Source organism: Triturus cristatus, chromosome 4_1 (assembly GCF_964204655.1).
Source record: "Triturus cristatus chromosome 4_1, aTriCri1.1, whole genome shotgun sequence".
Lineage (NCBI taxonomy): Eukaryota > Metazoa > Chordata > Amphibia > Caudata > Salamandridae > Triturus > Triturus cristatus.
In genome coordinates this window covers 65,619,382-65,639,332 of record NC_140585.1, presented here as the reverse complement: position 1 = coordinate 65,639,332, position 19,951 = coordinate 65,619,382, and the positions used below count along the sequence as shown (strand labels likewise).

Genomic DNA, 19,951 nt, shown 5'->3' with positions numbered 1-19,951 from the left:
GGCCCACTTATCAAAGCCTTGAAGTGAAATTACGAATCACATAATTCTACTTTTTAATGTAGCAGCAGCAACTTCTCAAAATTGCTCACTAGGGACCTCTAGGAGCAGCTTGCGGTACTGCAACTAGACATGCAGTGCTGTTGCCTTGCTCACTAGGGACCTAAAGGAGCAGCTTGTGGTACTGCACCTAGACATGCAGTGCTGTTGCCTTGCTCACTAGGGACCTCTAGGAGCAGCTTGCGGTACTGCACCTAGACATGCAGTGCTGTTGCCTTGCTCACTAGGGACCTCTAGGAGCAGCTTGCGGTACTCCACCGAGACATGCAGTGCTGTTGCCTTGCTCACTAGGGACCTCTAGGAGCAGCTTGCGGTACTCCACCGAGACATGCAGTGCTGTTGCCTTGCTCACTAGGGACCTCTAGGAGCAGCTTGCGGTACTCCACCGAGACATACAGTGCTGTTGCCTTGCTCACTAGGGACCTCTAGGAGCAGCTTGCGGTACTGCACCGAGACATGCAGTGCTGTTGCCTTGCTCACTAGGGACCTCTAGGAGCAGCTTGCAGTACTGCACCTAGACATGCAGTGCTGTTGCCTTGCTCACTAGGGACCTAAAGGAGCAGCTTGCGGTACTGAACCGAGACATGCAGTGCTGGTACCTTCGTCACTAGGGAGCTCTAGGAGCAGCTTGCTGTACTGCACCAAGACATGCAGTGCTGGTGCCTTGCTCACCAGGGACATCTAGGAGCAGCTTGCGGTACTGCACCGAGAGATGCAGTGCTGGTGCCTTGCTCACTAGGGACATCTAGGAGCAGCTTGCGGTACTGCACCGAGCCATGCACTGCTGGTGCCTTGCTCACTAGGGACCGCTAGGAGCAGCTTGCAGTACTGCACTGAGAAATACAATGCTGGTTCCTGGCTCACTACGCAAGCATTTGCAGTGCAATAGGTATCGTATTAGTGAAAGTATGAGCTATTGGCGTTGCATTATTATTTGCAACGCCAATTCCTCAAACTATCAGTAATGCAAGGCCTTCCGTACCTTTTTATTTGTCTGATTTTGTAAGTGGAGGTTTCTTAAGATAACTTTGTAGTACTTCAAATCCAAGTCCATATGTACAAATGTATGTTTACATCTTTAAATGCATTTGTAATGTTTTAACAAATGCTGTTCAAAGATGGCTGCCATGGTTGCATATGTGCATCCTTCACATCCTCCTGTCAATATATTTGTAATATTTTAATAAATCCAGGTCAGAGATGGCCACAGTGGACATGCGTGCATCCGCAGCAGTCATCTTTGAATGTGTCTGATAAAATAATGCAAACCCGTTCCTAGGTACCCATTCATGGGTGGCCTCTTTGAAATGGTCTAAAACCATTATAGGATGGACATCCACCTATAGCGCGACTGCTCCAAATAGTAAAAGATAAAGATAAAAAATTATGTGGGAGGGAAGCGAAAGAAGGGGCATCGTACAGAGTAGGGCAAGGAACAACACCAGAGTAGCATTGGGAGTGGAATATTTTTTTTTAAAGGGCTATGCGCAGGTGGAGGAAGCAGTGGACAATCGTGGCGGATGAGAAAGCAACACAGAGAGCAAGGGGCAGGGAAAAATGAAGGGGGAAAGCAGTATATAAGCAGCACATGAGGGAGAAAATAAGATGCACCTCCATGGGTCACTTTAAGAAAAAGTATTTTCCCTAATGCTAGCAACAGCTTTGGAAGGATGGAAGTCAACCAGTCAGAACACAGTGAAAGTAAAATGCTCTGGGGTAGGACAAACACATGAAAAGGGAGGAAAGCCATTGAATCAAGCAGAGGCAACAGAGATAGACAACAAAGCCATCCAATCATGATCAAGGGGCAGACCCAAAGCCCACTCTGTCTATACAATTGGTCCGACCAACAGACAGCTTCAGCTGTTAAAGCTGTCTGTAACTCAGACCTAATAACATAACTGCCGTTAGTCAGTCTTACCTAGTGTAGTTTTTCCATGTCTGTTGGTGAAAAATGATTCAATAACTGCATTTACTGTTCTGTCACTAGAAGATGTAAATCTTCTTAGTCGGACAGAGGATGACAAGGTTGGTGTTACCCGCCCCTCCCCATTTATCCACAGGTGGGCAGAACAGGATACAGATGCAGTTATTCCATCTTAGTTAGACAGCAAACCAATAACAAAGCTGCAACTAGCCCATCTAGTTAATAAAGGGTTGGGCTGACCTTATCTGCAGCACCCCCTTCTCACAGATAGAGGGCAGTGTACGATGCAGCTGCAGTGACCATTTACGGCCACTGGAGGGTGGAGTGAGGCAGCAGCCCTTAGTTCCCCAATAGGAAGTAACTTCATGATTGTTGCTAGGGTAACCCATGTGGGACAGAGAGTCTGGGGTTCAGCAATTAGTAGAACATTAAAATACTGAGTAACATGTTCCCTGGAGGGATTTGGGGAGTTCTCAAACTTTCTCTGTTTCATCTCCTTGTTTCTCCGCAGATTGATGACTTCCTGGGGCCCAACGCAGAATACAATGAGGAGGAGGAGGAGCGGAAGTACTACCGACGCAAGCGCCTCATCGTGATCAAGAACGTGGTGGCGGCCAGCGTGGGAGGGATGCTGACCTACGGCGTCTACCTCGGTAGGGACCATCCTCGTGCCCCTCCCAGGCTTGCATTTACCTCTGCTGACGTGATCCCTCTGAGATTGTCTATCTAGATATTCATAAATCCTACTTTACACTTTGCCAAGAGGGCAAAGTATGGTAAATCTTTATGGATAGTTTAATTAAAATCTTTTCAATATACATGGTCAAGCATCAATGACAGATAAAAAGCATATAAAGAACCAAATGACATGTATAGGCAAACAGTGATAAAAAGGTAAAGAGCCTCATTCACTCCTCAACAGAAAACTATAACCCGAAGGTATAAGGGCTGATTGTGGGGAATTAAGTGCACGGTGCTTTGTGCGTTAATGTAGTGGCGCCAACTAGTCCAGGTAGGAGTATAAAAATGTAAGTATGAGTGCGGGACCAAGAGAGTAAAGTGGTGTGTGCTTCTTAAAGGGGGCCGGAGTGAGGGGTTGGTTGTACTGAAGTGGCCCTCGGCTAGGAGCTCGACTGTTGTGGCACCAACCAGTCCAGGTGGGGGCATAAGGATGTAGGTGTGAAAGCAGGACCGAGGGAGTACAACGCTGTTCTCTTCCGGCTTCTTGAAGGTGGCTGGGGTGCGGTGTCGATTGTGCTGAAGATGGCTTTCAGTCAGCTCCATAATTGCTTCTCTCTACTTTGTCAATGCCGAGACTGCCTTCTTTTTTCCTGATATCATACTGGACAGCAAGCTTGACACAGTGTCCGTCCTGAGACATGTCTGTCCACCCTGCGCCAGCCCCTCTGATGTATTACAAGAGACAATGGTCCCTGAAAGCAAAAAATAATTGAACATACAATGAATATAGTCAAGATTGCTACTATATTACAGCCAATGTCCAGCCGGACAAGGCAACTTTAATAAGTGGAAATAGTTGGTAATGGTTCAGAGAATGTAAGTAGAGTCTTAGTGGGACACAAGCCTGTATCCTGAGACTTACATATCGTGAGAACAAAATGTAGAACACATTCAGGCAATTACAATGATGTTTCTGTTTTTTAGAAGAATAATGAGTAATGAAACATCTAATACATTTACTGTCACCTTCACAATAAGTTCAATACAGAGATTTGAATGTGTAAGGTAGACAATTATGTCGACGGCGTTTCGATCCTTATCAGGGGGATTTTGGATCATCATCAGGACTACTCAATTAAATTGCCCATATTCAAGTGCCTGAATTTACACAAACCATTAAGGCAAACAACGAAACATATGAAAGTTAAGAAAAAATGCAGGGAAAAAAATTCAAAGAAAATCAGGGGGAAAGAAAATGCCAACATAATAGTTAATATAACATTTAAAAGTGAAAGTATAACAGAACAATCGCGTCAGATCAGGCGGTACTCTACAGTTAAAAATCTATTACAGTGATGGCAGTGTAGACACGAGAGAAGAGGTGAAATATAAGAAAAATAGGCAAAGGAATAAGTGCAAGGTTGGTAATGGAAACCACGAAGCTTGTGAACATGTCAAGATAATATCATACTGTGCGCGTGATTGTGTGGGTAGTACGGAGATCATGCTGATCGATATATTTAAGGAGCCAAGACAATCGTGCTAATAAAACGAAGAAGTAAACCTGAAAAGGAAAGCATGCCGTTTATAATGTCAAAAATTGTGACGCGAAAAATTGCCGAAATAAAGATGTTGTCTCTAAAGCATGCCGCGAGTGCATTGCGGGGAAGGGAGGGCGAAGTGAAGACGTGATCTGGAAAGCATGCCGCGAGTGCATTTGCGGGGAGGGGAGGAGGAGAATTACCTCGTGGTACCGGTTGGGGTAGCCGAGGGGGCGCCAGGTCGTGGGCGGGTGTCGGGTTCGTCAGGATCAGAAGCGGACCCGATTCGAAGGTGCAATGCCTAAGGAACAATTACTGGGTTAAGGAGGTGGATCGGAAGCGGTGGTAGGGTGAACGGTAGAGCGGGAATTACGCTTACCTGATAAAATAAAGTTCCGAGGTAGAGGGACACGGTGATTAATGAGTTACGTCTGAGGAAAAAATGGAAATGAATTCAGGAGCGTGGATGCAAGCACGTAGGGAGGGCATGGGAAACATCGTGGCGATTCTTACCTCAATGTGGTAAAAGAAACAAATTCCGTGCCCACACGTATAACAGCTCGTTCGGATGATACCGGATCGACTGTGGAGTGGATGTGAGTCATCGTCCTGCTCTAGCTAAATGCTATCATGTGGATGGTCACAAGGGGGGTCAGGTGATCCCAGAGAGTGCCGTATGGAGGAGAGGGAAGTGGTGGGCGTTCGTAGGCGCCATATTGGGAGAGTAAAAAGAGCACGAAATGCTGCATGAGAGCCAAGGCGGTCAAGTGATAGAGAGTTGAAATAGTGTGGAAAGGAGTGATTTTGACAGAAATTAGAAAACACAAGTATTATGGAAATACAGTGAATAGAGAAGGGATCACTCGTATTGAATTAATATACAATTTAAAGGTGCGAATAGTCGTTTGTGCCCAGCAAGGCCACTTAAACATCACAGCAGTGGCGAATGGGCAGTATCACGGTCAATGTTTATAGATTGAGAAGGAATAAGTCCAAAAGGTTCATAGCAAGGAGGTCCAGTCCTCAAGACGGTTCAATCCATTGTGTATACTGCCAGTTTTCAGAATCCACTTTAATTCTTCTTTATTCAGCAGTTGGGAGAGATCCGCGCCTCTCGGTGGAATTTTCACAACAGAAACAACTGTCCAGCGTATATCATCCTCAGTGTGGCCTAGAGCCTCAAAATTTTCAACCAAAGGTGCATTTGGGGTTTTACATCTTAACCCCTTCCCCGCTCATGACGGAACCGCTCCGTCATGAGCCACGGTTGCCGTGTGCTCATGACGGAACGGTTCCGTCATGACACGACCGTTGGCGGCCGCTCCGCCCACGCGGTGCTGTTTTCCCGCCTGTGCGAGCGGACAACGCAACTGGGCGGAGTCATGACGGAACCGTTCCGTCATGAGCACAGCTCAACTGTGGCTCATGACGGAGCGGCTCCGTCATGAGCACCGGGCCACTGCGCTGCCCCCCCGCACCCCCCAGCGCCGCGGCGGAATTCCCGCCGCGGCGAAGGGGTTAATCTGCTTCTGTGTTGGCAGATTCTTATCCGGATTTTTTGCGTGGTCTGACCTATGTAGATCATATCGCAAGGACAAAAGATGGCATAGATGACATTACAAGTATTGCAGTTACTAAAGTGCTTGTGTGATTTACGTATATTCCCAAATGCAAATTCTTTACAGTCAGATGTGAATCCACACACAGAGCAGTTGCCACATCTGTTGTGACCAATTACAGGTGGTAGGTCCCAGTGGTCATGGAGGGTGCCAGTGTTTGTTATATCGGGGAGTGCTGCTCTGACTAGGTGGTCTTTAATGTTCTTGCTTTTTCTGAAAGCAAATAGGGGTCTCTCAAGGCTGAGTATTCCTGCGTTTACCACATTCCAGTGTTTAAGAATACTTTTGTGTAGTTTGTTTCAAGAGAGGGAGAAGGTAGTTACACATACTATACGGTTCTCTGTTTTCTTGGATTTAGGTTCCAAGAGAACTTCCCTTGGGCAGTACCATGCTCTTTTGAGGGCACTGCGGATCAGTCTTTTAGGGTAGCCTCTGGTAATCAGTTTGTTGCTGAGTGTTTTAGCTTCCCTGAAGTAGTCCTCCTTGAGGGTGCAGTTACGTCTTATACGTAGGTATTGGGAATAAGGTAGAGAGTCTTTTAGAGCTCTAGCAGGGTATTTCGCTCAGTGGATTTCCTGAAAAGGCTAGTGATCAGATGTCCATCTGTGTGTGCTATATTGAGGTCAAGAAATGGTATGGATGCTTTATTGTGTGTGAGTGTGAATTTAAGACCACCGCAGTTGTTGTTTAGCCAATGGAGGAGATTATCAAGCATGGCTTGAGTGTCGTGCCAGATGAAAAATATGTCGTCTATGTATCGTTTCCATTACGACAAGGCAGTGAAGAAAGGGTTCTGTTGGACCAGTATATGATTCATCTCAAGTGCGTTCATGTACAGGATGGCCAGATTTGGTGCAAAAACTGAAACTGCTCCCATGGATGTGCCCTTGGTTTGCTGGTAGTAATGACCGTCGAACAAAAAGAAGTTTCTAGTAAGGCAGATCTCGAGAAGTTGCAAAATAAAGATGGTGGGGACTGCGTGTGGTCTAATCCGTGTGTCTAGAGTTGCCTCAATGATATGTAGTGCATCTCGCTGGGGGATGTTTGTATATAACGACTCGACATCGAGAGTACACAGTGTGTCAACAGCGGGGTCAAAAATGTGATTTTCTACCAAGGTAATCATTTGCATACTATCTCTCACATAGTAAGGAGTAGATGGGACAAGGTCTTTTATGAAAAAGTCTACATATAGACCTAAGGGTTCTAGAATAGAGCCACAGCCTGATACGATGGGACGCCCAGGTGGATTCAGAGTGTCCTTATGGATCTTGGGGAGAGTATAGATTACTGGCATCCGGGGTGCCTTTGCGTTAAGAAACTGGTATTCAAGTTTGGATAGGAAGCCTTGGTCTAAACCTGATATGGTTACCTGCTGAATGAGTTGTCTGAGTTCATTGGTGGGGTTGGTAGGGAGTCTACAGTAATGGTCTGTATTACCTAGTTGCCTTAGTATTTCATTTTTATAGGTAGTGATTTCTTGTAGTACTATCCCACCGCCTTTGTCGGCGGGTTTAATGACAATCTCATTATTGATCTTAAGAGTTTGGAGTGCAGATTTTTCTGCCAATGAGATATTATATGGGATGAAGTGATGTTATGTGGCAAGTTGTGATAGGTCATTTAATACCAGCTTCTCAAAAGTAGAAATCTCTGATGTGGCCTCTCAGTCGTGCCATCGCTTGTGAACATCAGAGGTCCAGATGAGGAGGTGTCTGGATCTCCAGAGCTTCCTTGAGAGTGGGCCAGAGTTTGGGTCACTGTGTGATGAGTGCTTCCCTTCAGCCAATAGCAAACTAACTCTGTAATAATGTATAGAGGTCCTTCTCTTGATGTGTCCATTGCTGACTCCTGTGTTTCACAATTCATTTTGGAGATGGGCTCTCTGGGACACACTATGGTAAACAAAATCTTGTTAGGTTGCCAGACTATCCCTAATGAGTGAGCATGAGGCCGTCTATTGTGAATGGAGAGTGTTCACATGTTTGTTTGGTGATCAGCGGTGATGTTAATACATGGGTGATGGACCCTGCATCTTTACTGCCAAGACATTGTCCTTCATTCTAGAGTCCTTTGGGATCTCTCGGCGGATTCATTCCCTGATCGGTGACGCTGGTTTCAGGTCTTCTCATACGTCCTTGGTTCGTTCAGTGCCATCTGCTCTCCAGCCTTGGACCCATCCGCCGGCCTCATCCCAGTCATTGCTGTATCAGTCCAGAATGCTTCTCTAGGCTCCAGCTGAAGGCATGTTCAGAAAGCTGAAGTCTGCTTCTAGCAGCCCTCTCCTCTTCCTCAAGCCCACATCACCACCCACAGATCCACAGATCCCTCCTTCCCTCAAGAAGCTGCTGCAGTTCATGGCTTCTTGGTGCCTTTGGGAGATTGGCATGTAAGAGAGAAGAGCCTAACAAGAATGTTAACACTGTGCACTGATTTCCCTTTAACCTGCATGCAGCCATAGGCGTCCAAACCACAGCTAGTAATTGTAGTTGTTCCGCAAAGTTTCATAAACCCTGTACAGAGTCAAAATAACCTCGCCTCCACTCGGGTTGTCCTCTTTCGTCCTCATTAAAGTGATCATTAAAAGCCAAACACCCCCTAAGCCCCCTAATTCCACCTTCACTGACTGCCCTGTGCTCTGTTAATGATGTCTCCACTCCACTCCACCACAGAGACCTTCACAGCCTCCAGCCGCTCTTGTCAGTCAGTCAAACGCCCTCCACGGGGTCGTGTTTGCACCCTGGTCCTCGGGCTCTGGTTGACGCTCCGGCCATCGCTTGAGACAATATCCTTGCGGAATCATCAGTCTTTCGTCCTTTGTGGTCATTCCTCCTTCTCTTTACCAGGCTTTAGTTAGGCTTTTTTTTTTTTTCAAGAAACCCCTCTCCTGACTGCTGTGCCTATGCCGTGCCCAGGCCCACCTCCAGCCTGCTCTTCGTGCACCCCTGGCACTGGGGTCATACTCTGGAACACAGCAGGGCCCTCGTAAACCAGTTCACGCGTTCGGGTGCCAACCGCCTTAATTTCTCTCCTCTTTTGATTTTTTCCCCTTTCTTTTGCTTTCTCTCTCTCTTTCATTTTCCTGATCCTTCCCTTTTTCTTACTCCCGCTTTGTTTTAAAGTCTATTTTTTCTTTCCATTTCTCCTCTCGTTTACATTCCCTCATTGTTTTTGTTCTCTCCGCACTTTATTTCTTGGTTGCAATTTTTCTTTTCTCCTTTCTCTCTCTCGCTCCCCCCTTTTAGTCTCTCTGACAATTTTATTCCTTTCTTTTTTCTTGTTTTCATATTTTTTTTATCTTGTTTCATGCTACTGTCAGCTTTTCCAACCATCGCCCATGTGCTATGACAGTCCCATCAGAATCCATTTAATTCAGTTCTGATCCACACACTTTGATACGCATGGCACCATGTACAACTGATGCCAAATGTAATACATGCCATATAACTATTGGACGAATCCGCAGCATCCGAACATTTTTACTCTCACCGTAGTTTGTCCCTTCTCTTCAGAGGACCTCAGGTCTTGGGCCATAGTGGAGTGGAGCTCAGAGGCCTTCTGGAAGGTTCTGGAAGGCTCATTGATGTGAAGTGCTGAAAGCAGGGGGAGTTCCGTCAATGCTGCCGGCCGTTCTTTCGAACGTCAGTCATTTCTCGTCACCTCCCTTACCTCACACCTCACTCTGCCACCATCTTGCCTCACCCATTTCACCCTCGCCTTGTGTAATCACCTCAGCTCTGTGTCACCCCCACGCCCTGCAGGCTAGGCCGCCTTAGAGTCAGCTCAGCTTTATTCGCAGTCTCTGCCCTGGTGTGGTGTCCCAGTCTGTTCTCACTTCCTCCTCATCCGGAGTGAAGACTCCAAAGGTAGTGTGAACTCCATCGGTCCATCCTGCCGACTACCAGACCCCCTCTACCCCCGCCCCCAGAAGGCTGGTTCCTCTTTCACTTCCTCTCCGTGCCTCATCATTACAGCAGCTGTCGGTCTGGAGGAGTAAACACATACACACACACACACACACACACACACACACACGCACACACACGTACAGAGACACACTCCCCCCTCTCTCACACACCCACATGCACACAGACATGCACTCCCCTTTCTGTCTCACACACACTCATACTTCCCTCTCTCCCTCTGTCTCACACACATACACACACTATTCCTCCCTTTCTCACATGCATGGCACCCCTTCTAAATCTACTACCACTCCTACTATGCCACTAATGGCTCTCTGTCTGTTCTGCTTGGGAAACAAGCATTTGCAATGCAACAGGTTTCACGTGTGGGAGACTTGAAGCCATCGATGTAAATGACAGTGTCTTTTATCCATGCGTTTTGGTTTGGAAAGTAGTGGATGTACGTGGTGTGAAGTGGAATTATATGGATTGTTTTGGAATTGTTAGTTGAAGAATTGTGTGGTGTGGAGTGTATTTGTGTACTGGAATAATGTGGCATAGTGAATAGAAGGGGGAGAGCTGCACAGAATTGATAGAATGGACGATAGAGAGATAGGTAGTTTGTGCAGGAAGTAGTGAATGAACTCTAGACAGAGGAGCAGAAAGGGTGAGTGAGAAAGAGAGAAAGAAGGGAGAGCAGACGATAGACACATAAAGAGGGCGGACCTGTGTACACAGAAGACACCCCAAGAAGAGGAAGAGAGCGTGGGCTTGAAGGATGGAAACGTTGAAAAGGCACACAAAAGAAATTGTGTTTAGTGTGTGTGAGCAGGCATTATAGATAGGAGATGGGGGTTGCGAGGGAGGAATGAGAGGGCGCATAAAAGATAAATACAGCTTTTAGTAAGTTACCAGGGACAGCAGTTGTTCACTCTTGGTTCCCGTGCGCTCTGGAGCAGGCTGGTCCGCTTTGCATGATGCGAAAACTGCTCGCCTAGAACATCTTTTCTCACCAGGCTCCTTCCATAAACCGAACAGGTCCAATCAAATAACTACAAGCAGGGATCCTTGTTACATTTCACCTCAGACCCCATCACAAATACTCGGGAGAAGGCTGCACTCATACAATACGCAGACGTGAATTCCCTCCTGATGCAGTAAAGTAACTTAACTGGCTGGCATGCATAGTAAACAATAGGTTCAAAAGAAGCTGATAATGTGTTTACATTTATCAAGTAGCCTCTGCGCGTTGTTAAAAGTAGGGAAAATAATTTATAAAACCTACTCAACTACTAGAATGCTTTACTTGAACTTGATTCTTCAGGGGAGTTTTGGCAGAACGCAGAAAATGATGCGACTATCGCGTCTGAGCACAGGGCTCATGTTTCAGTCACAGCCGGCGCTGGCCAGACCAGTTTGGTCGGTGGAAGGGACCATAAGTACCAGATTGCAGGGGAGTTGCTCACGCAGGCACGAGACAGCTTGCGCCGGAGTAGGGTATGAAGGGGCAGATTTATGATAACTGGCACATCCCTGCATATCAGCAGGGATGCGCCAGTTATAATGCGCCACAGCTGCGCCACCATGGATGCGCCGCATTTATAATGCGGCGCACCATGGGGCACAAACGGCACAGATGCGTCACGCATCTGTGCCGTAAAAGTGGCGCATTGCTGGAGTTGCGTCGCAAGCGCGACGCAGCTCCAGAAATGTTCTGGGGGGCCCTATCTGTACAATGCTGCGTCAATCCTTACGCCTGCTTCAAGCAGGCGCAGGGTTTTGACGCAGCATGGGCCTAAAAGTGACTGAGTGAAATCTTGTAGATTTCACTCAGCCACTTTTAGGAGGCGTTCCAGCGCCGGAACGCCCCCACCTGCCCTGGAACGCCTACATGTGGCGCAGGGCTTTACAACGTGATGCATCTCCCAGATGCGTCACGTTGTAAATACCCCGCACCATGGCGCAGGATTTGCAAAAGTGGCGCAAGTGCAACATAAATCTGCCCCGAAGGCAAGAAAAAGCAAGCCAGCTGTTGGCAGCAGGATGGTCACCAGGCCACGCTGGTACTGTTGTCACCTAGAGCTGTAGATGGTGATGTAGGTCGGAGGACAAGCTAGATTGTCAGTCCCGAGGCATTCAAGCAGCGCCTGCTTCATACTACCAGGAAGTGACGCAATGCACTAAGACACATGAGTCCGTAGGTGGGGGCAGGCTGGGGTGTTGTGGAGCCCTCTGAGATAGTGCAAGCATGGGGGTTTGCAGGAGAGCAAGTAGATGCTGGAGGGAACAAGCATTTGCAATGCAATAGGTCTCGCATTTACACGAGTTTGAGCTATTGGCATTGTAAATAACAATGCCTTTTATTTATGTTTTACAAACAGACACATAAATAAAAGCCAGTGTCATTTATAATGCCAATAGCTCAAACTCGCGTAATTACGAGACCTATTTCATTGCAAATGCTTATTATTTTATTCGTCCTTCACCAGCAGGATTTACCTTTAATAAGGAGAGGTGTGGAAAGTCTTTCCTCTAATGGCCCCTTCTCCATCAGGCCGTCGGCGGAAGCTTTCCATCGATTGAGCCTACAGCGGCTCCGTCAACGGAAGCTGGCAGTCTACCCAACTCTAAATAAGGTGGAAGGGGCAAGATTTGGGGGGACAGGGTATTCCGCCACATCTGTGACAGAGTACGCTGTCTGCACAATTGTAAATCAGCACCTTAGTAATACGTTTGTTTCTCTGCAAAGCGTTATACCTATTCATCCTTTCATTCTTCCAGTGCTGATATTAGGACTACTGACTTAAATAAAAGAGAGCTTTTTTAACACAAAATACACCTGTTGTGATGTGTAGTGTGTCTGTAATATTGCAATGGGTTGCATTACAAAAGTTACAGGTGACTCACAGAGCGGTGCCAAGTCAAACTATCAGGGGAGAGGATGTGGTCCGTCGGCTAGACTGCCGACTTTGGTGCTGGAAACAAGGGTTCGAGCCTCGGGGTCGCGTCCACATCCTGTGATTCTGGGCAAAACACTTAATCTCCCCGTGCCAATGTAAATACGGTGCTCGTGTAAAGCGCTCCGATACCTTCGGGTCGAGTTCGCGCTATATAAATAGGCAAAAAAACAAAAGGCCTAGATTGCTTGGTGGGTCGATGAGTGGGTTCGAAGTAGTTTAATCACGGATTTGAAAGCCATCAAACTCTTAGCTGTATCAGCCAATCAGCCTTCCGAGGTCGGTAATGAGAACTGCTGACTTGGGTAATAAATAATTCAGCTATTCCTTTAAATTGAAGGCCTCTGAACAGTAGTTTTCTTTTACAAGTTCATATCTAACATTTCTAAATGCATAACTGAACCTGTATATCAACTCTCTTTCCTATGGTCGATGGACCAAATAGTTGAGAAGTTGATGGTAATAATAGTACTATCTATCTATCTAGTTAGCTAAATAATCGAGACTTTCGGCGAGACTAATACATTTTATCGCGAAATAATGCACAAAAAATAAAAATAAAACTACGCCTTTTCTCTCTCCTCTGAACTTCTGGGCCATCCTGTCTGTGGACGGCGAAGGTGACCTGCATGGCTCTCAAGGGTGTGCACCTTTGCTTTGCATTTCCTGCAACAATTGTAATTTGGAGCAATGAAGAACACAGTCATCCTCATGTTTGTGATGGTTTAGACTCCACACCTCTTCGAACCTGACCCTGGTGGAGAAGCCAGTATGAATATCCCTTCAGCCGTGCCACAGAGTATGCAACGAACGACAGACTCTTGAAGCCCTGGGCTACCTCAAGACTTCGCAATGGCTTGTCCTAGGAGGTTAACCGAGGTGAGGCTAAAACTGAGGGAAAGGCAGCAAGCATGGGGCTGTGTCTTAGCAGACCTCTGAGCATTGCTTGAGGAAAGAAGCTACTGCTAGTGCTGTGCAGAGGCTGCTGTGAAACACTGCCATAGAAAACAAGGAGGTCATGACCCGGCAGTAAAGAGGTGGAACGGGGAAAGCAACATACCACGGGAGGAGTGTGAGGGGACGGGACAACAACAACAACACGGGAGGAGTGTGAGGGGACGGGACAACAACAACAACACGGGAGGAGTGTGAGGGGACGGGGCAACAACAACGCGGGAGGATGGCAGGCAGGACCCCGAACGGCGTCAGATTTGGTGGCGTTCAGAAACACATGGGCTCTTAGCCAGCGGATGCACTCTACTTGTATTTGGGACACAACAAAGGGCTACACTGTGTTCTAGTGTTTTCAGTCCTGTTAAGTGCATCCCACAAACAAATCACAATGTCTGCTTGCAGCTGACCATTCAAGTAGCTGAAAAGCTGCCAGATCTCAATCAGGAATGAAGGGCTGGTCGGCAATCCATGGTACTCGCTTGAAACACTGCAGTGAAAGTTTACTTAAGGTGTTTTAGAAAAATGAAATACAGTTTCATCTAGTTATCTAAGAGTAAGGGTTTTTCATACATTTAAAAAAAAGGAAATTGTGAGATTTTTGTGTATTTTTACTGACCCCGCTGTTTCTTGAAAAACATAGATGTAGCTGAACAGAGGTTTAGCACTCGGACTCTAAAGTTCAAATAGCTATCACGTTGCATTTATCGCACCTCATCTTATTTTATAATGTACAAATGTTATCCCACTGTAGAGGTGCACCAGGAGTATGCAAATAACAAAACACAGGCACTATATTCATCCCAGCCGAGAACAGTGTGACAACAGAAGTACTGCCAGAGCCCTTTGTACAGAAATAAAGCGACATGAACATAGCAACCAGCATTCGACACAGAGCAAAGGGAGAAAGGAGCAGTGTTACCTGCCGCGACAGTGTGACAGTGCCAGTGTTAACTTTATCTCGCACGCAGAGCACTGCTGCTATAGCAGTGTTACCTGTACCCCGTGTGCAGAACAGTGCAGCAACGGCAACACTACAATCACAAAGCAGAAGAAATAACATCATCTACCTATGGATTTAGAGACCCGTCCCAGCCATGCTCCCTTTTAGGAAACACCTGGGGGTGCACTTCTTTAAAGGACACCATCAGGATGAAGTAGTCACATCCACCCTCTGAGCTCAGCTACCCTCCCATTCGCTTGCTGACGGCATCTCTGCCTTTGCCCCTGTACAGCGCTCTAGTGCCTTTTATCTAGGTTGGCGCTTTACAAATGCCATATACACACAGAGCCAGCCGACAATGAGGAAAGTGCACCTCACCAGTAGAACATTTGACGGGGTGAACTGAACAGCTTACAAGTGTTTGCAGTAAATAACACGTGTCTCGTTGACGTGCCTATATTCACAGCACATCTAACAAGTGCAGTACAGGCTACCTGCAACCAGAACAGCCCTTGACAAGAAAGTTAAAGGGACCAAGAATCTCAAAGGGGACGGGTACTTGGCTAAAGGTGTGAGCCAGTGGTATAGTAAGTAAAATACTGCCCCCTTACGTTGAAAAGTATTAAAAGTTGCCTTGGAGTTCTATGCCCTAAGAAAGGAAACAATTATTTTGAGACTTGCTACATCTTTGTAATGTACGTCACGGGGTTACATCTTCTCGCATAGTATGACATCACAGGGCAGGCTCAAAATCTTGATGGTCTTGTATTTATCATAGGACACGCGCTGTCTCTAATGCTAGTTTGTTTAGCAGCCTTAGAGGGATACATGGCTGAGCCGGCCCTGCAGGAATATGAACTTCGCCAAAGACAAGGTGGTCCGTGGCTATGCATGCGTGGCCTCTTCACTTACGCCTAGCTTTTTCCCAAAATATGTTGCATCATGGAACTTTTGACACAGTAAACATGGCCTCGAGAACCAAGCATGTCTAATGATGTTGGATCAATTGTCACCAGTGGCTGAAAATACCAGATGACATGAAGCCACTTGGGAGCTCTGGAGATGGTCCCGTACGGATCCCTAGGGCAGAATCAACTCACCGAGCCATGATAATAGTCTATAGTATTTATTTATTTCATTTATTTATATATATATTTATAAGCCAACTACTACCCAAGGGCGTCTAGGCGCTTAGCAGCTAAACACACAAACGCACCAGAGGGTTGTAGAGCCTCTAGTGCTGAGAGAGAGGTTATAAAGTATATAGCCAGGGTTCGAGTCCTTTCCTAAGGAAAGCCGGTGGGAGAGTTTTTTTGCTTTATTGGAAGCTTGTTCCTCCATCTGGTTGTGATGCTTGTAAAGCTTTTTCCACCCCATCTATGAAGTCGGAAATTCGGTTCTTTCACCAACTTCAGAGAGGGGGACCGAAGGGTACGTACTGAGATGTACCTTTGGAAGTGATTTGTCATGTAGACGGGGCCTAGGTTATGTAGCGCCTGTAAGGCGCCGCATAGTGCCTTAAACTTGATTCGCTTCTTCACTGGTAGCCAATGAAGGGTATTGAAAAAATGTCTGGCTGATGAATATTTGGCCAGAGCAGAGAGCAATCGAGCTGCAGAGTTTCGGAGTACCTGCAGTTTTGCCACTACTGTTTTATTTGCTCCAACCAGAAGCCCGTTACAGTAATCGAGCTTAGACAGAACCAGAGCTGCCACCACTGGTTTCTGTAATTCTGCTGGTGTAAATGGTAAGATTTTCCTCAGAATTTTCAGGATGAAATATGTTGATGAGATAAGCATCTCTACATGATGAGAGAAAGATTGAGTGGTGTCAATAATGACTCTAAGATTTTTGGCCTTGGTGGCTGGGGTGGGAAGAGTCCCCAACTCCGCCGGCCACCGTTCTGAGAACCAGAAAGATGTGTCTCTACCAAAGAGGAGGACTTCGGTTTTATTTGAATTTATTTTAAGGCAATTCTCTGCCATCCATCCACTTACACGTCTCATGCACTCATTAAAGTTATGGGCTGTGTCGTAGTTTTTGCTCGAGATAGATACAATGATCTGAGTATCATCTGCATATGATACTAAACTCAAAGCTGTGGGCTTTAATCAGACGGGCCAAAGGTGTGACATATATATTGAATAGGGTAGGGCTCAGAGATGAGACCTGCGGCACCCCACATGGGAGCCTGAAACACTGTGATTTAAAACCCTCTACTTCAGCAAATTGTTCACGATTTGACAAAAATGCTCTAAGGAGTGCAATGGGTGAGCCTGCTATCCCTAGTAATATTCTAAGGACCTACATTAATGCATTTATTCCTATCTCGCACATGGACACTTCAATTTGATTCACCAACTGCTATGGGGGACTTGTTTACCAACCTGATTTTGCACACCGGGACTTCTAAACCCATACTTCTAGTAGGGAAACACGAATTACAAATCCCAGAACGCAGACTCATGCTGGCCGTAAAACCTGGGCTGACTAGGAGGGGCCATTTGGAAGAATTGTAAGGCAGGCAGCGTCACTTCTCAGCTTCTCTGTTGAGTGCCAAGACAGAATGTCTTTTCTGAACACTACTGTTCCCAATTGTGGGCTGTTGTGTCTTGTGAAGGAAGAGGATGGAGGATACAGACACCAGACCCTGGACATCACAGCCCCCCATGCATAAGCGGAAGTGGAGCTGATTAATGAGGCTCCTGTCACCCCTCAGGAGTCACTGACCACCCGAAGTGAGCATATCACATCCACTCACTTAATGCGATGCCGACTGGATACTCACATTTAGTCGTTTTTTTTCCCAGTGAACTATCTATTGAGGTAATAGATATTTAAATATTATCAGATCGTCAGACCAAAGCTGCTGGCTTTGGAACTGGAAAACCAGGCTCTAGTCTCGGCTCAACATTCTGTGACTCTGGGCAAATCGATTAATCTCCTGTGCCTACAAAAATGAATGTGTCCTTGTGCAATGTAACGTAATGTAACTTGTGCTCAGCTAAAGCGCTCCAATACCCTGGAGGAGAGTTTGTGCTATATCAAAATTGGGATTCTTTGTAATGTGTCATATTAAAAAAAAAACTATGCACAGAGAACTAGTTATTATGTGTTTGAAATGGAAACCTTAAGGCTGAATACACTTGCTACCAGTAAAGATGGACGGTGTTGTCGTTCCTGTGTTTCTAGGGCCCCTGTGGCCTAGGGGCGACCAAAATTTGAGGCTTTGAAACTAGGAAACAAGCTTGAATCCCGGGATCGACTCGGCATCCTGTGAGTCTGGAGAAATCACTTAATATCATTGTCCCTTAAGTGTATCGTCTGGTACTATTATAAAGCGCCTTAATGCACCTGTGTCAGATTAGCGCAGTGAGAAAAACAAGCATTTGCAACGCAATCGGTCTCTCCTTTAGGACTTTATCTGTATTTAGCTATGCAGCACATTAGCCTGGTTGCTGAAATATCTACTGTTCTTTAACACGGAGGGAAGGTAAGCACCAAACTGAGTGACACGCCAGGTATGGGAACACATGAAGAGAAACATTGCCTTTCAGTGGGAAATGATATAATCCAAAACTCAGTTTTTAAATATAAAAGCAGGGCCTTCGGTGGTCATATCACTGAAAATACAAGATTTGAAAAAAATATAATTGTCTACGGGTGCTCATGCAAGACAATTTCTATGGACTGGAATCTAGAGAATGCTAAAGTGATTCTGGTATTTTAATGACCTCTGCTGGTCGTTTTCTATCCAGAAAGTTAAATAGAGGCAGTTGCCTGAAAAATGAAAAAAAGAAAGTCCCTCAGCAGAAAGCAATTCTGGTATAGTACTGACCTCTGCTGGTCGTTTACTATCAAGACTGTTAAATAGAGGCAGTTGAACAGAAAAAGAAGACCCTAAGCAGAAGCAGACAAGTCCTAGGGCCGATCTCCAGAGCCCACAAAGTACATACACATATAAGGATATACTAAAGTATACATTAAAATATATATACTAAAGTATGTACTAAAGTATATACAAAAGGTCTCGAATGTTCGACCTAAAAGCAGCAGAGCCCTAGAGGCAGGCACATGACAGGCTCTCCGCGTTTGAACAACTTAAGTTTTATCAAAGGATGTGCTGTATCAAGATATCAGCGTCTTTTTGTTGCACTAAAATGCTAATATTGGTTAAACATACTTTACAAGCCTGCAATAAACACGTATTTCACAATTATAAACAATCTTACAGGAGGTTTAATATTGTGTTCTGTCGTTAGCTCAGTTTTATAGATCAATGTGAAACGAGCAGTAAAAACTGACGGTACGAAAAATGTCTGTGATTATATTTTAAGGTTGCATTTCTAACAATGCTCAGCAGAACTATGTGGTAATAATTGAGCGCCAACAGGAACATGCTCCGGAATCTGTTTGTTGACTCTTTACGCCGTTTTGATTCGCCTGTAGAAAACAGCCTCAATGTTCCCCCACTTTGAAATAACGACAGCGATGGTAAGATCGATGCAGTTGTTTATTTAAACACAGAAGTGAAGAATCTAACTCCATTATTTTAATTTATAAAATCATGTGGCCAAGTGGTGAAGGGATTACTACAATAACTTAATTGTTTTGTTGCGTGGGAAGTGCTCAGTGAATAGGAAGCCTGGTGGCTGTGAGCAGGGTTGAGTTCCTGAGCAGAGGCGAGCAAGTATCAAATTAAACAAAAGAAAGGCTCGCGAAGCACGGCCACGGATGCTGCGCTAATGAAGCCAAAAAACACACAATCACTTAAGGGAAATGCGCGCTGAGCCAGCAACGCGCAGCATGCATTAATAAAGAAAGAAAAAGTTCTCCCAAACAGGAGCTAAAGACTGCAAGTGTAAGTACACTGTACCTTACCGGTGCTCCTCAGCCTTGAAAGGAAGTGAGGTATCGACTGCGGGAACGAGACAGAAGGCTGCAAAGAGGAGTGATGCTGGAATGCACCAACAGTAAGCAGCAGGTGGGATTAGAGTGGTTTTATTGATGACAGCAGGTCTTGCAGACAGCGCATGCGCTGACAGGCTTGACCTAAAAAGGGTCCAGCAGTTGAGGGCGCATGACCTCTAAACCAATATCATGTGCCGGACATGGCTGTAGTCCAACACTTTCGCTTCATTGATCTTTGCACCCTATGTAAGGCGCTTTCTTGGCTGTCACGTAAGTGGCTATCAGTTTGTTGTGCATGGTTGTAGCGAAGGTTCATGGTGTGGAGTAAGTGTATAATGTTGGGTGTCGTAGGTGAGGTTTGGGAGTTTGCTCCATACATGTCGCAGGTGGCTTGGAGCTGCACTTGTGCCTAGAAGAGATGTGGAAAGGGAGTGAGATATGGGATCGCGGATTGAGCAC

The 19,951-nt window shown here is 46.0% G+C and overlaps 1 protein-coding gene and 1 long non-coding RNA gene across 2 annotated transcripts in view; one reads left to right on the top strand and one right to left on the bottom strand.

Annotated features, from left to right (window-relative positions):
• Positions 1–19,951, bottom strand: part of LOC146839538 (uncharacterized) — a 1,010,507-nt gene that overhangs the window by 868,308 nt on the left and 122,248 nt on the right. The gene's annotated exons all lie outside the window — the stretch shown is intronic.
• The window catches only part of UNC93B1 (unc-93B1 regulator of TLR signaling), a 260,649-nt gene that overhangs the window by 131,045 nt on the left and 109,653 nt on the right, over positions 1–19,951 (top strand). Inside the window, exon 3 of the mRNA XM_085651595.1 lies at positions 2,496–2,637. Coding sequence (XP_085507721.1) covers positions 2,496–2,637 — 142 coding nt within the window. The remainder of the gene's footprint in view (positions 1–2,495; positions 2,638–19,951) is intronic.